Source organism: Halichondria panicea, chromosome 8 (genome assembly GCF_963675165.1).
Source record: "Halichondria panicea chromosome 8, odHalPani1.1, whole genome shotgun sequence".
In the NCBI taxonomy this organism is placed as follows: domain Eukaryota; kingdom Metazoa; phylum Porifera; class Demospongiae; order Suberitida; family Halichondriidae; genus Halichondria; species Halichondria panicea.
Window position 1 is genome coordinate 1,332,036 of NC_087384.1, and position 21,729 is coordinate 1,353,764.

General features: G+C 44.5%; 9 protein-coding genes across 12 annotated transcripts in view; 5 read left to right on the forward strand and 4 right to left on the reverse strand.

Annotated features, from left to right (window-relative positions):
- LOC135339652 (serine/threonine-protein phosphatase 6 regulatory ankyrin repeat subunit B-like) overlaps positions 1–21,729 on the reverse strand; it is a gene marked incomplete in the record, with an annotated part of 1,209,744 nt that overhangs the window by 226,511 nt on the left and 961,504 nt on the right.
- LOC135339711 (adenylyltransferase and sulfurtransferase MOCS3-like) lies at positions 52–2,335 on the forward strand. The gene is made up of 8 exons (XM_064535957.1): positions 52–198; positions 269–361; positions 439–559; positions 615–689; positions 1,044–1,270; positions 1,426–1,488; positions 1,571–1,879; positions 1,947–2,335. The coding sequence occupies exons 1-8, from the start codon at positions 105–107 to the stop codon at positions 2,207–2,209; spliced, it is 1,245 nt and encodes a 414-aa protein (XP_064392027.1). The 5' UTR covers positions 52–104; the 3' UTR covers positions 2,210–2,335.
- On the reverse strand, positions 2,240–9,552 carry LOC135339657 (peroxisomal ATPase PEX6-like). Its single transcript, XM_064535875.1, has 14 exons — positions 8,175–9,552; positions 7,669–7,787; positions 7,397–7,440; positions 7,250–7,344; positions 7,030–7,178; positions 6,571–6,682; positions 6,237–6,384; positions 5,605–5,941; positions 5,039–5,168; positions 4,774–4,979; positions 4,475–4,536; positions 4,037–4,262; positions 3,121–3,341; positions 2,240–2,599 (listed from the first exon to the last, which is right to left on the reverse strand). The coding sequence occupies exons 1-14, from the start codon at positions 9,465–9,467 to the stop codon at positions 2,460–2,462; spliced, it is 3,282 nt and encodes a 1,093-aa protein (XP_064391945.1). The 5' UTR covers positions 9,468–9,552; the 3' UTR covers positions 2,240–2,459.
- On the forward strand, positions 9,567–11,528 carry LOC135339791 (macro domain-containing protein PG1779-like). Its single transcript, XM_064536061.1, has 4 exons — positions 9,567–9,947; positions 10,127–10,304; positions 10,765–10,851; positions 11,240–11,528. Exons 1-4 carry the CDS (start codon positions 9,617–9,619, stop codon positions 11,397–11,399), a joined length of 756 nt encoding a protein of 251 aa, XP_064392131.1. The 5' UTR covers positions 9,567–9,616; the 3' UTR covers positions 11,400–11,528.
- On the reverse strand, positions 11,606–14,392 carry LOC135339727 (cytosolic arginine sensor for mTORC1 subunit 2-like). 2 transcript variants are annotated; one of them, XM_064535978.1, is made up of 8 exons: positions 14,054–14,392; positions 13,659–13,729; positions 13,230–13,420; positions 12,982–13,132; positions 12,468–12,597; positions 12,164–12,247; positions 12,024–12,100; positions 11,606–11,856 (listed from the first exon to the last, which is right to left on the reverse strand). In XM_064535978.1, the coding sequence occupies exons 1-8, from the start codon at positions 14,296–14,298 to the stop codon at positions 11,702–11,704; spliced, it is 1,104 nt and encodes a 367-aa protein (XP_064392048.1). In that variant the 5' UTR covers positions 14,299–14,392; the 3' UTR covers positions 11,606–11,701. The 2 variants fall into 2 exon arrangements, with proteins under 2 accessions (XP_064392048.1, XP_064392047.1); XM_064535977.1 differs by having other exon boundaries at positions 12,468–12,600; positions 14,054–14,380.
- On the forward strand, positions 14,512–15,686 carry LOC135339770 (low density lipoprotein receptor adapter protein 1-like). The gene has a single exon (XM_064536037.1). The coding sequence runs from the start codon at positions 14,621–14,623 to the stop codon at positions 15,545–15,547; it is 927 nt and encodes a 308-aa protein (XP_064392107.1). The 5' UTR covers positions 14,512–14,620; the 3' UTR covers positions 15,548–15,686.
- LOC135339717 (tetratricopeptide repeat protein 23-like) lies at positions 15,668–18,577 on the reverse strand. Its single transcript, XM_064535962.1, has 13 exons — positions 18,445–18,577; positions 18,287–18,397; positions 17,863–17,977; positions 17,548–17,692; positions 17,364–17,483; positions 17,262–17,313; positions 17,130–17,204; positions 16,983–17,059; positions 16,394–16,559; positions 16,245–16,289; positions 16,127–16,195; positions 16,001–16,081; positions 15,668–15,950 (listed from the first exon to the last, which is right to left on the reverse strand). Exons 2-13 carry the CDS (start codon positions 18,386–18,388, stop codon positions 15,819–15,821), a joined length of 1,179 nt encoding a protein of 392 aa, XP_064392032.1. The 5' UTR covers positions 18,389–18,397; positions 18,445–18,577; the 3' UTR covers positions 15,668–15,818.
- Positions 18,549–20,415, forward strand: LOC135339693 (beta-1,4-galactosyltransferase galt-1-like). Of its 3 annotated transcripts, XM_064535930.1 has the most exons (3): positions 18,549–18,688; positions 18,764–18,854; positions 18,888–20,415. In XM_064535930.1, exons 1-3 carry the CDS (start codon positions 18,617–18,619, stop codon positions 20,132–20,134), a joined length of 1,410 nt encoding a protein of 469 aa, XP_064392000.1. In that variant the 5' UTR covers positions 18,549–18,616; the 3' UTR covers positions 20,135–20,415. The 3 variants fall into 3 exon arrangements, with proteins under 3 accessions (XP_064392000.1, XP_064391999.1, XP_064392001.1); XM_064535929.1 differs by having other exon boundaries at positions 18,764–20,415; XM_064535931.1 differs by lacking the exon at positions 18,764–18,854 and having other exon boundaries at positions 18,556–18,688; positions 18,887–20,415.
- LOC135339713 (alcohol dehydrogenase-like) lies at positions 20,394–21,688 on the forward strand. Its single transcript, XM_064535959.1, has one exon. The coding sequence runs from the start codon at positions 20,394–20,396 to the stop codon at positions 21,618–21,620; it is 1,227 nt and encodes a 408-aa protein (XP_064392029.1). The 3' UTR covers positions 21,621–21,688.

Consider the following 21,729-nt stretch of genomic DNA (forward strand, 5'->3'; position numbering starts at 1 on the left):
AGATGGGTGGGGCTCGTAGCATCAATTCTGTGTAAAACGAGTTAAAAAAACCACGTGGACCTATACCCATTGTATGTTTCTAAATCTGCAGGAGGAACTCTGCTATGGACGGATCCAGTGATTGCTCTGCTAAGCTGAGCAAGGAGGAGATAGGCAGATATGGGAGACAGTTGATCTTGCCAGAATGGGGAGTCAAAAGTGAGTGGTACTGTCAGTATCAGAGTGTAATCATAGCCACCTCTCATTCAATGTATATGTGTGTGTGCAGGTCAACTGCTGCTCAAGTCAACCTCAGTTTTGATAGTTGGTGTGGGTGGTCTGGGCTGTCCTGCTGCTCTCCATCTAGCTGCAGCTGGTGTAGGTAAGTTAGCATAGCAGCTATGTACACTACACACCTCACACACACATCACACTCACACACACACACACCTCACACAGGGCACGTTGGACTGCTCGACTACGACAGTGTGGAGCTAAGCAACTTGCATCGCCAAGTCCTGCACACTGAGCAGAGAGTGGGCGTACAAAAAGCAGAGTCAGCAAAACTATCCATCCACAGGTAAGCAACTAAGAGTTTAAAAGTCGACTATATTGACTGACTCTTCTCCTCCCAGTCTTAACTCCTCTGTACAAGTGTCCACTCACTGCTGTCTACTCTCAAGAACTAATGCTCTCGACCTGCTCAAATCGTATCCTTCAAATGCATACCCAAACACATCAATCAATAGTTATGTATGTGCACTGTATAATTATGCACTGTATAGCATTACTCCAGAGGAGGTCCGACATGCGTGCACAAATCACTACAAGTTCAGTGCATTGATGTCATTGCGGTCACAATGCATTGAACTTGTAGTGATTCGTGCACGCATGTCAGACCTCCTCTAGCATTACTGTGTGTGCTGTAAGACACCCCTTAACATTATATAGAAAGGATGACATTACATGTTTGTTTTGGCTAAAGGATTTCTGGGGCTCATTCTTACCCAGTTTGTTGTGACCTCGTACCCCCTTAGCTCTGACCACTCCTTAGCTATGACCAGCTATGATGTCATACTGGACTGTACAGACAATGTGGCCACTCGTTACCTGCTCAATGATGCATGTGTGTTGCTACAGAAACCGCTCGTCTCTGGAAGTGCTCTAAGGTTCGAGGGTCAACTGACAGTTTACGGCTACAAAGGAGGGCCATGTTATCGTTGTCTCTTCCCCACACCTCCACCCCCTCACACTGTCACTAACTGCTCGGAGGGGGGTGTGCTTGGTGCAGGTGAGCACGAGAGTAGCTAGCTATTCTATATTGCTGTAGTGTGTGTGTACATTTTGTAGTCCCAATTTTGACTCAATAGTAAACTCTATCAGTCAAGCTATGGAAAATTGCACTGTACTTTTGCATATCATTATATTGTTGGTTGTTTATCACAGTGCCTGGGGTTATTGGAACAATGCAAGCAACAGAGGCCATCAAGATTGCAACACAAATTGGCAGTAAGTTCGTATGCAAAATTGTTTGTTGGCTGACTGTATACAGATAATGCATTGTGCCCCTTAATACTACCCCTCCCTCCAGATCCACTCTCAGGTCGGCTGCTCATGTATGATGCCCTCATGTGTACGTTCAGAACCATCAAGCTCCGCCCCCAACAACCACAGTGTGTCGTGTGTGGGGAGAACCCTTCAATTAAAGAGTTGATTGATTACGAGTTATTCTGTGGATCACGAGCTGACGATAAAAGTTGCCACGTCAGCATCTTAAGGGACGAAGAGAGAATGTCTTGCAAAGAGTATATGGGTGTGGTCAAGTCATCACGGACACACCTACTTTTAGACGTTCGAGAGCCAGTGGAATTTGAAATATGTCATCTCCCAAAATCTCTTAGTATCCTAACCTTAAGAAGCTTTTTTTTTATTGCACAATTTGTTGCTTTCTTGACTATGTTTTTTAGATTATCCTCTCCGCTCTCTTGAGAGTGATCCTGTGAGTAACTGCCGAGAACGGTTGTCATGGATACTCGAGCAACAATCGTTAGGCGATCCAGTACTTGTGTGTGTTGTTTGTCGTCGTGGAAACGACTCTCAACTTGCGGTTCGAAAACTAAAAGACCAATCAGATTCGTTGTTTGGTGCTGTTGCCGTGGAGATTAAGGACATTGTCGGTGGTTTAACAGAATGGTCAAACACTATAGATCAAACTTTTCCCAAGTATTAGCTCGTTCGTTTATTACACTTGTGTCATATAATTGTTAGCAATATCATCTATGAAGAGGTTTGGAAGATTTAAACCACCCAAACTCATGTAAAATATATCCATTCATCACTGTTTTGTCATTTGGAATTATAATTGTGTAAAATAATCAGATTGACATACGTAATATAAATTTTGACACACAAAACGCTATAGCTAGCTATATACACAAGAATGTAACTGCATGGTCAGAAATGACGAACACTTGAGTAGTCTAGTTGCGGAGATTTTTCTTAATGTCCATATAGCGCTGTAACTCCTCCGGTGGGACTGACGGGGAGAGACTGCTCAGACTATCTGTAAAGTCGTCCTGTGTCACCAGCAGCTGTCCCGCCCACTCATCATCACTCTTATCTGTGAGGGGGCGGGGCTAGTGATAACACGAGAGAACATAAATAGAGTATGGTCATACTACATTGTGTGTCATCATGAACATCGTGAAGCTTTTTGCTAACGTTAAAGCTTTCCCCTTGACCAATGAAAACTACACAGTTTTGGGGTAAAAAAGGCAAGGGCGATCCTTCTTTGCTTTTTTCAGAATTGATGGATTTCACTACATGTACATTAGAAATCTCTGTACTAACGTATCCCACTAGCAGTACACTTCCAATGTAAATACTCTTAGACTGTCCCTAGTCGTGCTACCACACCCAACACTTTACACTAAACAGGTACCACACTCACTCAGTCTCTCCAACCCTGCTATCTAGACTGCCTAGTCGTGCTACCACACTCACTCAGTCTCTCCAACCCTGCTATCTAGACTGCCTAGTCGTGCTACCACACTCACTCAGTCTCTCCAACTCTGCTATCTAGACTGCCTAGTCGTGCTACCACACTCACATACTCACACACTAAACAGGTACCACACTCACTCAGTCTCTCCAACTCTGCTATCTGTTTCCTGAAAGCTGTGAGCATGGCATCTGAGCAGAGAGAGTAGAGATCTGCCCCCGTGAGGTTGGCAGGGCAACGAGCAGCCACCTCCTCCAAGCAGACCTCCGGGGAGAGCTGAAACTTTCGAGTAATTGCTTTTAGGATTTTGAGCTTTGTGTCCGTATCTTCACTGATGCCCAAGTACACCAGCCGATCAAACCTGTGTGCGTGTATGTTGGGGGGGAGGTGGTGTGTGTGTGTATGTGGGGGGGAGGTGGTGTGTGCGTGTATGTGGGGGGGAGGTGGTGTGTGCGTGTATGTGGGGGGGGAGGTGGTGTGTGCGTGTATGTGGGGGGGGAGGTGGTGTGTGCGTGTATGTGGGGGGGGAGGTGGTGTGTGCGTGTATGTGGGGGGGGAGGTGGTGTGTGTGTGGGGGGGGGGGGGGGCAGTTGCTTTGTATACAGAATGGACTAACTGATATATGTATAACCATTACCAGCCAGTCACTATCTTGTATTACATGTACAGTTGAATAAACTCGCTGTCAGGCCCTGATAAATTATGCTTTTTCCCTCCTATTGTTTAATTCTTGAAAAGTATGCCTATAAAAAATCAGGATTATTCCCCAAAAATGTGACATAATAATTATAGACACATTAAGACGTAGACATAAACCAGCACACAACTGACACAAGACATAATTATCATGATTCTCAGTGTTATGGGCTGTCCATTTTTTTGTCATGAGAATGTCGTTATGCAAAAGTTAATGTAATGATCTTTACCAAAAATGTACATTGTTTCCTAGACACCTATTATGCTAAAAATATTCTGAGCATAATTTATCAGGGCCTACCCTGCTGTACAGTACACACATAAATCCCCTGTGCATTAAACCCTGTGCATTGAACCCACCTCCCGGGTCTGAGTAGGGCGGGGTCAATGAGGTCCGGTCTATTACTGGCCCCTATCACAAATACATGCTCTGACTTGCTGAGTCCGTCTAGCTCGGCTAACAGCTGTGATACCACTCGATCCATCACACCTCCAGAGTCACCACTGCGACCACGGTTAGGGGCAATGGAGTCCAGCTCATCAAAGAAGATGACGGAAGGAGCTGCACTCGATGCACGAGAGAATACTGTGTGTGTGTGTGTGTGAGGGGGTGGGGAGTGTGTGTGTGTGTGTGTGTGTGCGTGTGTGCGTGTGTGTGTGGGGGGGGGGGGTGGTGATGGATGTACATGCATGTACTTCAATTGTCATAACTTTATGGGAGGTCCTTATTGCAAAAGTAAAAATGCATTCTGTAGATCAGATCATCTCATATAACAGGTGTGTGTGTGTGTATTGTACCTTCTCTGATGTTCTCCTCACTCTGTCCCACGTACATGTTGATCAGCTCAGGCCCCTTCACACTGGAGGTAACAACACAATGGCGGATAATAAACTTGTCTCCTGTACATACACATTTACTACGTGCACCACTACATCACGCATACACTGCACTGTACAGTACATGTATACAAGCCCTGGGTACATGAATGTGGTCACCCTAAAAGCAGGCCACCCTCTATAATACAGCCAGGTTAATGGGCCTCGAACTTGACTGTACTGGTCAAATAAACTAGGCAACCCTCTCCTAGCCAGCTCACCTGAGGAAGTTAAGAGAGCACTCAGTGGCCACAGCTTTAGCCAATAACGTCTTTCCAGTACCTGGGGGTCCATAGAGGAGCACCCCTGACCTTTGAACTTTAGCGGAGAACAGCTCCGGGTGGAGGAGGGGCAACTGTATGGTGTCGAGGATTTCTTGTTTAGCATCACCCAATCCACCGACATCTTCCCACTTCACATTCGGGATCTGGAGGGGAGGGGGTGGGTTGAATGGACTGGGTAGTGTTATGAGAGGGTGTGGCTTACCTTAGGTGCTCCTATAGCGTCAGCATGGGAGGAGTGTTGAGTGGCCACAGCACCCTCCATGTGGTCAGCAGACACCACCACACCAGATACTGCCAGGTCAGCACTGTGATTGCTACCACCTTTCGTGGCACTGTGTGTGGTGTGTGTGTGTGTGTGTGTGTGTGTGTGTGTGTGTGTGTGTGTGTGTGTGTGTTTGGGGGGGGGGGGTGTTAACACAGTGCGTCTAAAAACAGTGCTATAGAGACACTAACTTAAAAGATTCATAAGCCGATAGTTACACACTTCAATCTAGCCTCCTACGAAGACCTCTGAAAAAATAAACGCTCTAGTAATAAAATGATGTACATACAGAAGCTACATGTAACCTCCACTCAGTCCTAGCAGCTATACCCTCCCCCCTAGCTCTAGCCAGTCGTAGCAACTATACCCCCCCTAGCTCTAGCCAGTCGTAGTAGCTATAGCCCCCCCCAGCTCTAGCCAGTCGTAGCAGCTATAGCCCCCCCCCCCCCCAGCTCTAGCCAGTCGTAGTAGCTATAGCCCCCCCCCCCAGCTCTAGCCACACTCACCAATATTTGCTGACACTCTGATAGGCCATAGTGTATGCACTAGAGTAGAGAGCCAGCATATCCCCCACGCAAAACCCGGCCGTCCGTTTAGAGAGGTCGTGGAGGTCAATCTCCGGAGCAAGGTGGTAGTCCCGCCCGAGAGATTCGAGCATGCTCAGTCGCTGGGTCTGAGTGGGTGTAGTCATGTCCAGCTGATGTAGGAAACAGGCTTGCACACGAGCGGGAATGGCCCCAGGGTGTGAGGACATACCCACCACCACAATCGGGTAGCCATTGGTCCGGTTGAATATGTCCACGTGTTGCATGTAGCTTTCAAACACAGCCAATAGTCGTGGCTCTGCATGTATGGGGTAAAAGATGTGAATAGTGCCATGTCTATACACAGTAGGATTTTAAAAGACTCCTGCTCACAACTTTCATGGCTACTCAGTATTTAATTGAACACCAACCATAACCCGAGAAAGAAGCTTTAGTTTGCAAATCCACGAATCGCTTTCCAAGAGAATGTGGCTAGAAGCCTATAGAAGCTGTTAGTTTCCGTTGCATTGCAACCGTTGAGCAGTTACAGCTGGAATACACCCCCTCATACTCACACACACACACACCTCACACACACGTACACACCCACATACCTTGATGAATGGGATCCCTCATGCCCATCATGTGCACGTTCCTGAGCAGCACCACCACAGGAGCATTGGAGCTGGCACGGTCCAACTCTGTCGTTATCTTCTTCTCTGAGAAACCCACCACCTCCGTACTGAACTCATAGCAGTTTAGCTGTGTGTATAGGTGTGGGTGTGTGTGTGTGTGTGTGTGTGTGTGTGTGGGTGGGTGTGTGTGTGTGGGGGGGGAGAGGGAGTAAAGGGTACGTAAAATATTTTTATTTAATCACAGCATATTAAAGCTTTTTAATTAGACAACAATTTCTGATCACACACCAAATGCACACAACTTTAACCTTACCTCCACTATATTCATCCGACAACGCGTAGCAACGGCCTTGACAACAGTCCTTTTGCCCACCCCTCGAGTGCCCGTCACTAACACGGAGGGACTACGTCGAGGGCCAGTGGAGCTGCATAAGAATCAACGGTAGTACCAGAAAAAGCACATAATTAGAGCCCATGCTGTTTCCCAGAAAATAAACAACTTGGGTCCGTAAAAAATAGATGATCTACACGCACCACTGTAAAAGAATTTGGACCACCATTAGAACTCTAGCTACATGCAGAGGCAACTCTAGTATACTCTAAAAATAAAGGAACGGCCATAACTTTACTTCTGTTGGTCCAATAACGTGAAAGCTAGAGAGAGAGGCCTTTCAGATGATGTGACAAAATTAATATTAACACCACAGTTCCAAAATTGAGATTTAAGCATACCATCTGAGCTATCAGAAAATCATCCAGATTAATGGCCGACCTTTTCTCTCTAAAGGCTGGTATAAAATAGGAGAAGAGAGATTCTGTAAACTCCTCCAGTCCGGGGGGTCGGATGTCCGAGAAAAAATGAGGTCTGTCTGCAGGGGAGGGGGGCACCAGGTGGGGTAGGTGGTTGTACACCTTGTGAGACTGTGGGGGGTATTACGATTATAATTTCAATTCAGCAACATTAGAGATTTTAGATATTTTATTTATCTTACTTGGTGGAAATTGCATTCCCAAGTACTGGAGGATACAATGTGGCTGGAGTTGTTAATGTGAGGTTCTAGTGATGTCACCTTGTAATACAGCTTCCCTGTGTACGATAGACAGTCATGTGATAGTCAGCTGACCCATTAGAAACGTACCTGTGTCTGTTTTGACACCAATGACATCACCAGTCTGTAGAAAGCTGCAATAAAAAGTATAGACATAGTAATCATTTTAAAGGTCATCAGAGTAATATACAAATTTTTGCTCTTTCACAGTGCTTAAGTTGAGGGCGACACTTCTCTCTCATGCGCACGCACGCACACACGCACACACACACACACACACACACACACACACACACACACACACACACACACACACACACACACACACACACACACACACACACACACAATGACAAGCTCACATTGATTGTGCTCTGAGTGTTTGATAGAATCTGTCCACACTGTTCGGGCTGACTTCCCCCGGCTGGTACACCTGGGCCACCTTCATCTCCCTCAGTGTGGGCATGGTCTCACGGCAAGGCTACAGGAGGGGGAGGGGTTACAAGCAATGACCTACAATACTATACACAAATACATAACCCTCCTGTCTAAGTCAGCTAATTACATAATGTATACGTATACATGCATAGCTACATAAACACACTTAGTTTCCCAAGCTTTGTTGGGGGGGGGGGAGGGGAGAATATGCATACAGTCTAAATTTAAACTGAAAGTTTGTGAGTCTGTTTTCCCTTGACAACTGCAAGCATACAGCCAACATAGTACATACAAGTAACCCATCTCTGACACCGTCACCTCTGACACCATGTAGCATCATCTCTGACACCATGTGGTGCCATCTCTGACACCATGTAGCGTATATCAGATACAACATCAGATACGATATCTTAAAACTAGCTTAACTCACCTTAACATGCAGCCGAAAGGTGCGGGAATAAGAGAGTGTCTCTGGGAACAGATAGAAGAGCAGCTCTGGATGAATGTACGCTCTAGTGAGATCACCTGACTCGTACTCAACACCCAGTCTCCTCTGAGGTACGTACTGCTCTAGCTCAAATTCATCATCGTACGCAAACACGAGCGCTGAGTGCATTCGAGGGTTGTCTGTATATTCTCCGTTAGCCAGGGTCAATGTGAGGTCATCAAAGTTCGTTACCATGGTAGCATACCCGCTGTTTACTGCACATGCCCAGACCGTTTGACAATGAAAGATGCCGTGAGCAGATGAGCTTCGTTTGGGGAGCACTATACAATGAGTTTGCAGTTTGAAATCTTCCACGGCAACAACTTCAATGATGTAATCTTCATACCCTCTCCGAGGCTGGTCGTCCTCTTCATCTTCGAATAATATATCAGATGCTGACGCGACAGATTCTCGTCTCATGGATTCGTCTCTCGTACTTCGTCGTCGTGATGATCGACTCTCACTGCTGCGATTGAACCAATCAACTCCTAGATCTTGTTCGTTGGGAGGTAGTAGGACAATTGTAGTTTCTTCCGTGACTACACCTTGTAAAGTGGGTGTGGCTTCAAGTACCCTAAACGACAGTACATAATCCACTTTTTCTGTTGATATCAGATTTTTGGCTCGGAAAATAAAATCGAAATCTTGTTGCATTATGACAGGCTCTTGTCTGCATTGCTCGTACAGTTGACCTACAACCTCTTCCGGGTACAACAATGTTAGTTGCTCGGACGACTCACAAGGGGTTAAAGTAACTCTTTCCAGTGGTACAGGGGTTAAATAACGATACCAAACTTGCTCTCGTGTGAAGAACCCGTATGTTTGCATAAAATGTTGTGAAGCAAAGAGAAGATTCGGAACTATTGGATGTGGTAACCCAATGGACATTTCCAACTGTTTGGGGGTTATTTGGATCTCAGAGTAGAGATCTTGGAAGTCAATTTTCTCTTGAGATACGGGCGCGATGATAACCGATGGATACTTGCATTTCGATTGGTCGGCAGCTTTGAGGAGACACCCTGCTTGAGACGTAGGTGCAGTGTAGTCAGTGATGAACTCATAAGTAGAGAGGAGGTTTTGTTTGCACAGAGCTATGGTCTGGCATTTACTGTCAGCTTTGTCGGCCACTGATTTGATAAGTTTCATGGGGTTTTCTTTCAACTGTTCTAGGGAGGATGCCTCCAGTAGAACACCAATTCTCCATATTCCAGGCTCTCCACTATTCGTTCCTTGCATGATAGGACTAGGCAGGAGCCTCTAGAACTTGATATCTATAAAGTTAAAGATGTTTATAGCTGTTAATTAATTTGTTTTAGGGGGCGTGTCTTATGCATTGTTGAGGGGGCGTGGTGGATCAGCCCTCGGCCTCATAACATTAATTTTGTATGGCAGAGACAAAAGTTGAACAACACAGCTCTCCTGTATACAATGGAAAGGCTATTCCTTGTTGGACAGAGTCAGGGAAGGAGTACCTCTTACTGCAAAAGTTCCCTCACCTGCAAAAAAGATTTCACTCTGGAATGGATTGTTTAGAGGCTGAGGAGAGGTCGTCCCTTCATGCTCTCATCAGACTGAGGGAGGAGGAGTTGAGAACAAGAGAAGACTACTCTACTGTGCTGCATCATAAAGTGTCACTACTGGCTGGTGGGAATCTGGCACATGTGGAAACAGACGCTGTCGTGAATGCCTCCAATCATTGGCTGTCGGCAGGAAAAGGTACGTCCTCAAAATCTCGCATTAATACTTGCATGCTATATTTGACACTATCTGTCAGTATCATACTTCTCTTATCAAAACCTACTACTAGTAGTATCTAGTAAGACTATGCCCTGCATAAAAATATTATTACACCGTGAATTGCAATTAATTATCACCATCCACCCTCTGCTACACAGGAGTCAACGGTGCCATTCACTCTGCAGCTGGTGACTGTCTACTGGAACAGTGTCTATCACTGGGAGGATGCGAGGCTGGACAAGCCAAGATCACCTCAGGCTACAACCTACCAGCCTCATATGTCATCCACACAGTGGGTCCTGAGGGCAGGGACAAGGAGAGAGCCCCTTTACTCAGGTAAGTACGGACGGATGCATGTACATCATGTTCACCGCACATTTTGTGTGCGCATAATTTGAGAGTTAGGAGCACTCCATTTCATAAAGGAAATATGGATTCAGATGGTATGTCCTTAGGCCACACCAAAATTTATGTTTCACGGATTTTCCGGGTCATATTTTTGCAGAATGCCCAAAAATAATTAGTGGTCCAGGTCAGAGGTCAGAATGGCCACATGATCTATCAAATGTAGTAATGTTTTGCTAAAGTGACTTTTTGTGGTTTGTTGTGACTCTGTTTGTGGTTTTATCATCAAATTTTTTCCCCTGCCACTCTGGTCTGTTTTTAGGGATTAAATATCCGTGAAACATAAGATCAATTTGGTGTGGCCTTACTAGTAGGTTCATTGTCATAATAGTAATCAACACTACTAAGCCACTGAAGTGTCTGCAGTCATCATCCTTATATCATCTTACAGGTCATGTTATGAGTCCTCTCTCTCTCTCTTGCTGGCACACAACCTTCGCTCCATAGCCTTCCCCTGTGTGTCCACTGGAGTGTACAGGTATGGTCACCTTGCACGCACAGAACATACACTATGAAATCTGCTTCTCTGTTTGTAAGCCAGAGCAATTTTTTAGCTGCCATTTAGATTTTTGCTATCCCTCGAAGTATGTAGTCGTAGCAATGAAACTGTACATGATGCTGTGTACAGTGAAACTTGTCCATAGTAGTCACTCTTGAGCAGGCCAGCAGTGGGGCTGTAATAAAGAGGTGGCCTGCTAACACAGGTCCAAACACATGCTATGGAGACTTGGGGGCCATTAACCTGGCTTCAGAGGGTGACCACAATTGACAGGTTTTACCTAATTAGTGGTTGCATGACTGTACTATCTAGGCAGTCTCTTAAAGAAGCCATTAATGACTCCTAATGTGTACCCCCATCCATGCAGATACCCGTGTGTGGAGGCTGGTGATGTTGCCCTGAGGTGCGTGAGGGCGTGGTTACTGGAGCACCCCCAGGCTGTAGACAGAGTGGTGTTTGTTACACGGACTGCTAGAAATGAGGAAGTCTACTCTAAACTCATGCTCGCCTATTTCCCTCTAAACTGATCTCTCATTGCATTGACTGTATTCTTTTGCTATTTTCTCTATATCGTTCGTTTCTTTTCTTTTGTGGCCAATCACTTTATCAATCGCTTGCCTAGCTACCAGTATCACTTGCCAATAATTAATTAATTTCCCAAGAAGCTAGATTACATCAACTGAGCATAGTTTTATACTGCTCTTTCATGAGATCCAACATGCAGTCGTTGCAATTCTATAATAATTGAATGTCATGTAAAACCAATTGATATAAATTATAATATTAAGATTGTGTGATGGTGTTTGTGAGGGGGTGAGACTACTGTATGTTAATGAGGAGTGTTCTCATTGAGTAGTTCCAAAGCTTTCTCGGCACTCCCGCTGGGTACGAGGGTGTGGTCAGTTAGGAATGTACATATGTAGTAGGTGGAGATCTCAGCCAGAGCCAGGGGGGCAGACACCTGCGCCACAATGCCACACTCATCTGTAGGGGGTAGGGTTAGAGGGGGCACATCACGTAGCTACAGTAGGGGGGGGGCATCACTAGCTACAATGTACAGTGTGGGGGTAGCTAGTAGCTACTGTAACATTACATGCACATACAACCACAATCATGTAGCTCATCAGCTTTATGTATGAAATAAGGCTCACCAAATCCCAGTGGCCCTTCTCCTATCCTGATGACACGCCAAATGACATTGCTAAGGTAAAGAGAGTCCACAGGAAACCTACAAAATGACAATTAAGTCATTACAGAACACAAGTGATATAACAGCCACATGTATACTCACCTCTGAATGTGTGAGGCGTCCATGACCACGGAAATGTCCTCCTCTATCACCGACAGAGAGAAGAAAGGCTCAGAAGATGGGGACCTGATAATGGGGGAGGATGATAATTTATATTGATTGTAGCTAGCTTAAATAAATAAAAAGATGCATTTACAACCCCTGTCACCTCACTTGAAACACAATCTTATTTGCTTTTAAAAGGGTTGTAGTAATAATAGCTCTTAGGGAAATCACGATCTGCTATTGAATCAGGTCAGGAGCCATTGCATCTACCTACCATTCAAAGACAGAGCTTGTGTCTCACCTGTCCCTGTAAAGCATGTAATGGAGTAGAGTAGAGGCTATGGACGGGAGGGCAGAGGGCATCACACCACACACTGAGTAGGGGGTGGAGGAGCACACGTACGGGTGGACCAGAGGACGACTCTTGGGAGCTGCTGTAAGATAATAGCATGCACATCAAAATATGGACAAACACACAACACAACATAGAAAGAGTTTCTCACGGGGCACATGCTTGAACTGAAAATGTAATTCATTAGTCACTAACTTATCAATCAATATTCCATTTCTACAAAAATGCGCAGGAAGTCAAGTACAAAATATGGTAGCTGTACTTCCTGTGCACTTGAGACTTTTTGGGGTATTTTTAACATCAACACGAGTAGTGTATACAGCTTGCTATTTCTCTGTTTTGACAATCATCATTAACGGGGACAAGCATAACAACACGACCTGTTTGTATACTTTAGTACATGTAATTTAATAGCAATACAACACCTGAAAAACAATCAGTTTGATTATGGTATCCTCCTAACCTCGTTGCCTGACTGGAGAGTCCATACTACTGCATGATGGCCGTCCCAGTGACTTGACCAGGCTGATGTCTTTAGGTTGACACGAATCACATGTCAGCTTAAACCTCTTAGCCAAACAAGCCAGAGCTTTTTGTAAATCACGCTCCTTCACCTGAGGCGGTTAGAGAGAGGGGGGATTAAGTTTGTCTCAGCTGATGCAATACTGTTTAAACAATAGGCATTCACGGTAATTAGTAGTGCAGACATACCATGACATAATCATCCATATTCGTGGATAGACAAAACACAGAGACATTTCTATCAGCAAGAGGCTCGATCACAGAGGCAGCTAACTTGCTGATCCCTGTAACGCAGCCCAGTGGTCCCACCTCCACCAGTAAGGGCCGCCACTTGTCGATAGAGAGGTCTAACTGAACACCTGCCTCCGGCGGACACAACTCTACACGAGAGGAAACACATCACATTGACTACGGATACTCTAATCAATGGACGGAAAGCAATGTATGAGGAATGAAGTTTTAACAAACATCCTTGTTATTTATTAAATAGGAAACCTCTATACATGTATACTGTAGGGTGACAAGGGACCTCCCCTCACACAGGAAGCTACACGCACACACAGAGGCCACACACACACACACACAGAGGGCACTGTTAGCTGCCATGGTAACACGTACCTGAGAGAAGGTGTGAGTCTAGAATGATGGAATAGTCGGCAACCGTTTCTGTGAAGCTGAAGAAGCAATTCCTGCAATTGTGAGGGGAGGGGGAAAATAAAATTATATACTGCTCTCTCTGCAGCTCACTTCGAAGTTTGGGGCAAAAAATAAAATAAAAAGCTACTTGAGATAAGTGTAACAGTTTACATACGACCTAGATGAGTAATGAAGTGGTTCACTTATAAGTTTAATATATACACTACTTTGCATTTTATCATTTGCCCTAAAATTCCAAGCGAGCTGCAAAGGGCAGTACAACAAATGCAAAATTGATGAAACACAGTATGGCACTCATTCCATAGGCGCGGCACACAGTAATTTATAATTATACACACAGCATTCACTGCACCTACCGTCTGCATTCTGGTTGCGGGCCCAGGAGTTTGAGCAGCAGTCCGACTAGTGTGTGAGAGGCTGAGGGCAGGTGGTCCTTGTCAATGCTGGCCACACATAGCTCATTCTCCAGCAAATGAACTGTGCTCTCCATGCCATTCATATGAGCAGCTTGCACTGAGTGGGCATATGATACTCTTCTCTTTGGAATAATTGGAACGTCCTCCATTGCTTGGCAGTTAGTAATGATCTTCTGAGTAATCATTGATCATCTGATGCAGAGTTTAGTGTTTACATACAAAGCTAAGAATTTAGAGGTTCCTGAACTGACGGAAATTGTTCCGGATATACTCTATTGAAGGGTAATTGACTTCATTGAACTCTGACCTATCTTGCTGACTTCATTCAAACCACAGAAACAGTTTTTACAAAGCAACAGCTTTCTCTAAGGACGACCTTTTCCCTTTATTAATTTAGTACAAATCACATGATCTTCTGCACAATAGGGGAGGGGCTGGATCCACTTTATTCTGCAACAACACTTCGCAACTTCCATACGTACAAACAGAGACAAAAGCTAAAGCAAGATGGCTAAGCTGGTGGAGATGGTACGCAACAGCCCTCTCATGAGGAGGAGAGGCGGTGGATACGAGGTTCTGGACATGGAGAGCAGAGATCCCTTTGTACTAGGAATAAATTTTTCCGCCCACTATTTGGCTTCTGTAGAAGTGCAGTCCAAGCAAGACTCGCCTGAAGTACGGGAAAAGGTGAAAGAAGCCTACAGTGATGCTAGTGCAGATAAGAAATTAAGGAGGGTTCGCATTACTGTCAAATCCAACTGCTTGGAAGTAGCTGATGTGAGCTCCAAAGTTACCGACAGTTACCCCATCTTCCTTGTTGCCTACTGCGGAGGGCATCCTGAGTTGGAGGATACTTTCTTTTTCATTCAAAAGACAAAGCTTGATCAGCGACTTTTTGCAGAAATCTTCAAGTTCTCTGATGCTCAAAAAGTGAGAGCAGTCACTATGACAATCGCCAAAGCATTCAACATTGCATTCAAAGCTTGGACAACTCAAAAGCGACGAAGAGAACGAACAAATTCTAGAGGCTCAGAATCTCCCGTTCCTCAACGAAAGAATAGCAATGGAGTCAAACAGAGCACCTTGGCAACGAAGCAAGTTGGCCCCTACACCCCACCCCCACCTCGTAAACCAGCAGAGGAACAGGAATTAGGACGTCAGAGAAGTGGATCTGTCGAGGAGAATCATGGGAAAGAACCGGTTTTGAAGAATCCAGCTGTAATGAGAGTGATTGCAAAGAATGAGAAGACGGGAAGCACACACAACGTGACACTGACGGACGACTTTGACAAAGCTTTTCAAGAGCTGGCTGAAACTCGTGCCAGTCCTGATGTGCTCCGAACCAGCTTGGCAGTGGATGAGACCGACGGGTTCACCATTGATGCTATCAAGGCCTACATCGACAGTCAGACTACTGAGAAGGAAGAGAACTAGACATAATATTGTTATAACTTTGAACAGTAATTGTTTGCTAATTATCCATTAAGTTAATCTTTAATTTGTTATGGTTGCTAAGCTATTAGCTAGTACATTCGCATACACTTCCTCCCATAATTTCATGATCAAACATCAACAGGTGATAAAGGGCTCACGCCATGAATAATGCGCACAAACAAGCTATGAATAATGTGTATATGTGGCCTCCTTCACAGGGTTCCCCCTTAGAGGAAGTGGGTGTATAGGGACGAGGCTAGTGTATATGCAGCTATACTGTAGTCTTAAAAAGTGGGTTAGGTACTTTCCTTTCTCCTGTGCCTACAATAATATCCAGTGTCCGGACAATGTTCAGTGTTTCTTTGTGCTTTGCTCCCAACACAGTGGCATACACATTCTTAGCCTATAAGAAGTCAATAAAATAATTGCCACATTAATAGAAAATAATAATACCTTCGTAAGTGATTTTGCGGCCTGCTTAACGTCGCCTTGAGTGAGCTGAACAGTGCCTAGTAGTCTTAGACTTTCACCAACCTACGGAGGAGATGAGCTCAGCTGCACAACTGAAGGACTACAAACCTCAATAGAGAGTTCACCGAAAGCTGTCTTCTTGTCAGAGATTAGCTCATTCAGCAGTGGTATTACTTTCTGTAGAGAAAAAAATCTTAAAGACTTACTCGTAAACTCTCACACAAACCTGTTGTGAGCCAGACTTGGTTGACAGGTATTTACACAGCTCGTCCTGTAACCAAGAGTAACCAATCACACACCCACAAATTGAAAGAGCTCTTAACACTTGTAAGTAACGATAGTATGCAGTACTGTACATGATTATATTACATGTACCTTGCATCCTATAGCTTTTGAATGGTACTGATTGAGAGTTTGGGTGTAAACTGAGTGTGCCCTGTGCAGATAGTCCACCGCTATTGTCTCACTGGGTCCAGCTGTGGCATGTGCTCTGCTTAGCAACACTAAACAATCACCAGCCTCCTCAGAAAGGGGCCCAAAACTAAGCAGAAGAATGAAATTCATACAGTGATACATGTACTTCAAATGTATCCATTGTGTGTGTAGGCAGTGTAGCAATACATTGTTGCTGTTGACAACACAGGGATCCACTCAGGACCCTTAATCATTTTATCTATAGAGTCGGCTCTGTAACTAGAGTTCTGGTGGTCAAGTAATGGCCGCTATATGAACATTACTACATTCACCACCACCTCAGGTCCTATTGCTAGAAATAGGCCAGAATGTGGACCAAGGGCCCACAATTATTTGTCATGCTCACAACTAAACAGACTACATAAACTGATCTACATAGAGAGTACGCAATGAATGAGAGAACCCCCCCCCCCTCTGTTCAAACAAGGATAATTTCTTACATAATAATGTCAAGGGGTGCATGAGGTCATGACAGTATTCACATAGTTACCTAGTTTCAGCTATTTGCAGAGCCTCTTCTAAGATAGACACAGCTGCAGTAGTGTCCCCATCACCTCTCAGGGTAGCCTACAAGGAATGGTGAGCTCAACACACCACTAGTACTATAATCATGCACACACACACACACATTACTCACTGATGCCAACCCTTTGAGGAGAGGGACAAGCTGACTGTTGTGAGCACCAAAGGCCTCCTTGGACAAATCAACAGCCTAAAATAGTAATAGCTCAGTAAAATCGACAGTTGAACACATGCACAATGTGATTACCTTCTGGAAGTTATTTCTTGCCTGAGCATTATCTCCTTGATCCAGTCGAAGCCTGTGATCACAAAAGTATATGCCACTAAAACAAACAGTAGATCTACTCACCTCGCAATTGCCGAGATAATATCCAGGCTTAAACGTGTGCCGGCTGTGTCAGACGACAGCTTCTTGTAGCGTGTGGAGTATTTCTCAGCCTTGAGCAACGACTTCCCCGCTTCTTTTAACCTAAAATCTTGAGTTATGGACAATTCTATATTAAGTATTTTCTAGCTCAAAAATCGAAGGATACTTTTTCTGTAAGGTTTGGATGTGGCCGATGATGTATAGAGCCAACGAGAGATTGTAGACTGCCTCAGGGGGTGGGTCGTCACTAGTAGGGGAGAGGAGGATATCTCGACCCTTGGTTGCATGAGCTAGCCCTTGCTCGTTCAAACCTGCAATAAAGGACTAAAATATATATCATATAGCCTTAAACGAAATGCTTTTAGAGGCCATTCCACGAAATTTAAGTGCATAGAAAGGTAGATTGGGATATCATAATCGGAGGTTTAATGCATAAATTCTAAAGTATTATTATACTTGGACAATATTAACTCCCACTGACCTTTTTGCATGTACTCGTGAGCTAGCTGAGTGTGAGTGAGGGCCAGCATCCAGTGTGTGTCTCCATGCACTATCCTGGCCAGTGCAGTGCAGCGAGTCCAACCATCTAGTGACCCCTGGGAGAGAGGGACCAGGAGAGAGGGAGAGGGAGAGGAAGAAACTAGTAAGATAATCATAGCGTTTACATTGGATAGTGCTGTAGGAAATAACAAGGATTCCTCAGGGTATTAAGCTTTCACTCCTGTACTTTTGAAAGTAAGTTCAAACTACCGTTGTGGATGGTGTGGAAGTAAAAGTTTCACTACCCTAATCTCAGGCTGAGAAGTAGGCATATGTGAGAAATGATTTCTAAAGTAGGTGAGGGTATCATGAGCATTTGGTGAGAGTACACCCTAAGAAGTCAGTAAATGTTGCTTTAATACTACCTCATGCTTTGATTTGGTGAGTTCTCTGGATCTATCGAGCCATACGCTCAACAAAACATCGGGAGATGTCATAGGATCATCTTCACTGTCACTGTCAGTCATCCCTGCAGGCTATACAGGAGGTAAGCAACATAATTGTTCCACTACAGTAGATCTACCTGTCTGTGTCCTTGTTCGGTTGTTGCCTTGACTTTTTTCCCCAGCTCATCAGTGCCAGCCCCTCCCCCTCTGAAGACCTAGTCACTAGTGCTTTGCAATGCAATGATCATTACCAGTCAGAGTTCCAGTGCAGTTAGTATCTAGATCTAGCTACTACGTACGTGTGTGACCATGGATATCAAGCATTCTCTCCTCATTCTTCTCCTGTTCACTCTGGTTACTCTGTGTATGTTTTGGTTCAGGGTGAGTCATATCCCGGCTCACACAGCCACTGTATACATACCACCCCCTTTAACCACAATACTTCTCTTTCTAAAGGCGGACAAAATTGTTTACCATGAGATTGACAGGGGAAAAAAGAACCTTAACCTTATACATCAATTCCGCAATACTCTCAAACACACACAGCCTCCCAGCTCATACTCAAACTCACACACACAGCCTCCCAGCTCATACTCAAACTCAACAACACCTCCGATACTCCCCCGAACTAATCTACAGAAACATGGCTCTGCCACCATTACACACGTGATTCCAAAATATTACTGGCGAAATATCGACAACTCCATTAATGTCCAATTAAAACTTTTCTCAGCTTATTACGATGACAGATTCTCACCAGAAGTCTACGTGTTGGGATATGAGAACCATGAAGTTAAGCACGACTATTACTGTGTACTGGGCTATCAAGACAGAGTGGTGTGTTCCAAGGAGGCAGCAAAGAGGGTGAATGTGAACGATGACGTCGACCCTTATGAAGAGTACAAGATAGCTCTGTGGGGATTCTATTATATTTGCAAACTCCCCACGTCAGATATTCCCACGAAAATTTCTATTAGTCTCAGCCCAATTTGTACTATGAACTCTGATAGCGACTGGCTACCAGTAGAAAATAGAGAAAAAAGAGCAAAAAAGGCAAAGTTTGGAGTTTGTGTGCAAGGCCCAGTATACAATATTGACAATCCTCAAATTGTTGTGGAATTTATGGAGCTGCACAGAGCACTAGGGGCTGAGATTGTGACAGTGTATGTTCAGACTGCGGGGGAGTTGGTCTGGAGAGCCCTGCAGCAATACGCCGATGAAGGTTTGGTCGATTTAGTCAACTGGAATCTGACTTTTGTCCAAGACTCTGGTTATGTTCACTATCGAGGCCAATCACTTTTGGTGAACGAGTGTCTTTTTCGAAACATGCATAGCGTGGAGTACTTGGCTATGAATGATTTGGACGAAGTCATCGTTCCTCTGGGGAAATCACGCACATGGTCAGATATGCTGCCCGTGATCGAGGGAAAGGGTAGAGGAGCCTTTCTGTTCGGCCACACCACATTCACTAAAGAATACAAAACTATCAAGAATGAGTTGCTTGAATGTAGATCTGAAACAGGCACCAGCCTGAAAGCTATTGAACCTCCAAGGTTTATGAAACAGTACAAACAATTTCGATTGAATGGATACGAGAAGTTTATGATAAAGCCAGTGTGTAGTAAGAAAGTTTCATTTCATCGTATTTTTGGTTTTGTTGATGGCTACTCAATGTACAAGGTCCCCTCAAGTATTGGGATGTCATATCATTACAGAGATCCGCCGCTACCAACAAAAGGACGTCCTACAAGCGACGATAGACTTCAGACTTTGTTTCCTGGGGTACTGGAAAAGATCAGAGAACGATCATGTGCACTATATAATTGATATACCGTATAGCGCGAAATTTTCGAGGCACTTATATTTCGTGGATTAGCCTCTAAAAGCTATTTCGTTGCACAATGTTCGCGGAATGACTGCTTACCGGAAGCCACGCCTTTAAATCTTGCACGTTATAGCAGGTAAAGAACGATTTTCGTGGACTTAATTTTCGTGTAGGATTGCTAACCCACGAAATCCACGAAAATTAAGCCCCTCGAAAATTTCGCGCTATACGGTAATACATAATTATATGGATTGATTTTATATGGATTTTAAAGTTTTTTTTAGTCATTCTATTGCGCATGTGCAGATCAGAGGTATAATACGTGTGGAGCAGAAATTAATTATGGAGCTGGAGAAAGAAGTTCTGTACAAAGCGTGTGTGCTCACTTCTCATGGTGATGATCTGACAGACGAAACCAGGAGACTGAAACTGAGCGAGCTAGGAGCAGATGAGGTGCTCATTAGAACCAAAGCAGCCGGTGTCTGTCACACTGATGTGCATTTCTGGCATGGAAATTATCAGGTTGGAAAAACCAAAGATCAAGTTGTTTCATTCTCAGAGCGTGGAATCAGTTTACCTAGAGTACCTGGTCATGAGATAGCTGGAGAGGTGTATGCTGTGGGAACTCAAGCGATGAAGGAATCAAGACTTACCATCGGTGATCGTGTGTTGGTGTACCCGTGGGCAGGCTGTGGGAAGTGTGCTTTATGTGAGGCTGGCAACCCTCATATGTGCTCCGTATCTGGTCAAGATCTAGGTTTAATAAGAGATGGTGGATTTAGCGAATTTGTTCGAGTGCCAAATCATCGCTATGTGTTCAAGCTGCCTGATGTTGTGTCCTATGAGATGGGAGCATTGTTGCCGTGTGGAGCTCTTACTGCCTATAGTGCTGTCAAGAAACTACGCCCAGTTGTCGAGGAGATAGCTCAAGTCCAGAAGCTCGAGGTAACTGTTGGTGTGATTGGTCTTGGTGGTGTAGGACAATGGAGTCTTAAGCTCTTACAGTGTGTCTATAAGGACAAACCGATTCGAGTTATTGGCATCGACATATCGCAAGCTAAAATTGATCATGTTCTGAAACAAGGTCTTGTTCAGAGTACATTTTTGCTTGACGTAGATAAAGAACAAACTGATGAATTTTTGGCAAAATTCGACAATCAACGTTTCCATTGTGTCATGGATTTCGTCAATACAACAGAAACATTTCGTTTTGCTACAAGTCTACTATCTAGCAGTGGTCTATTGGTGTGTGTTGGTCTCCATGGAGGTCTGGGTGAGATACAACTGCCGTTCCTTGTGTTAGGCTGTATTACAATTACTGGAATGTACACCGGCTCTTTGACTAGCATGAAGGAGCTTTTGGATATTGTCACCAGCTGTTCTCTGGGACCCCCCACAATCACACATTACCCCCTGCACGAGGCAACCAAGGCCCTTCAAGATCTGGAAAAGGGGAAAGTAATGGGAAGAGGTATACTGACCTTTTAAAAAATATTGTTAATTAATTTGACAAATATTATTGATTTTTGCCTTTGATTGAACATTATTAATATTGATGTACAGTATACATAACAGGAGGCAGAGCTGCTGTACATAT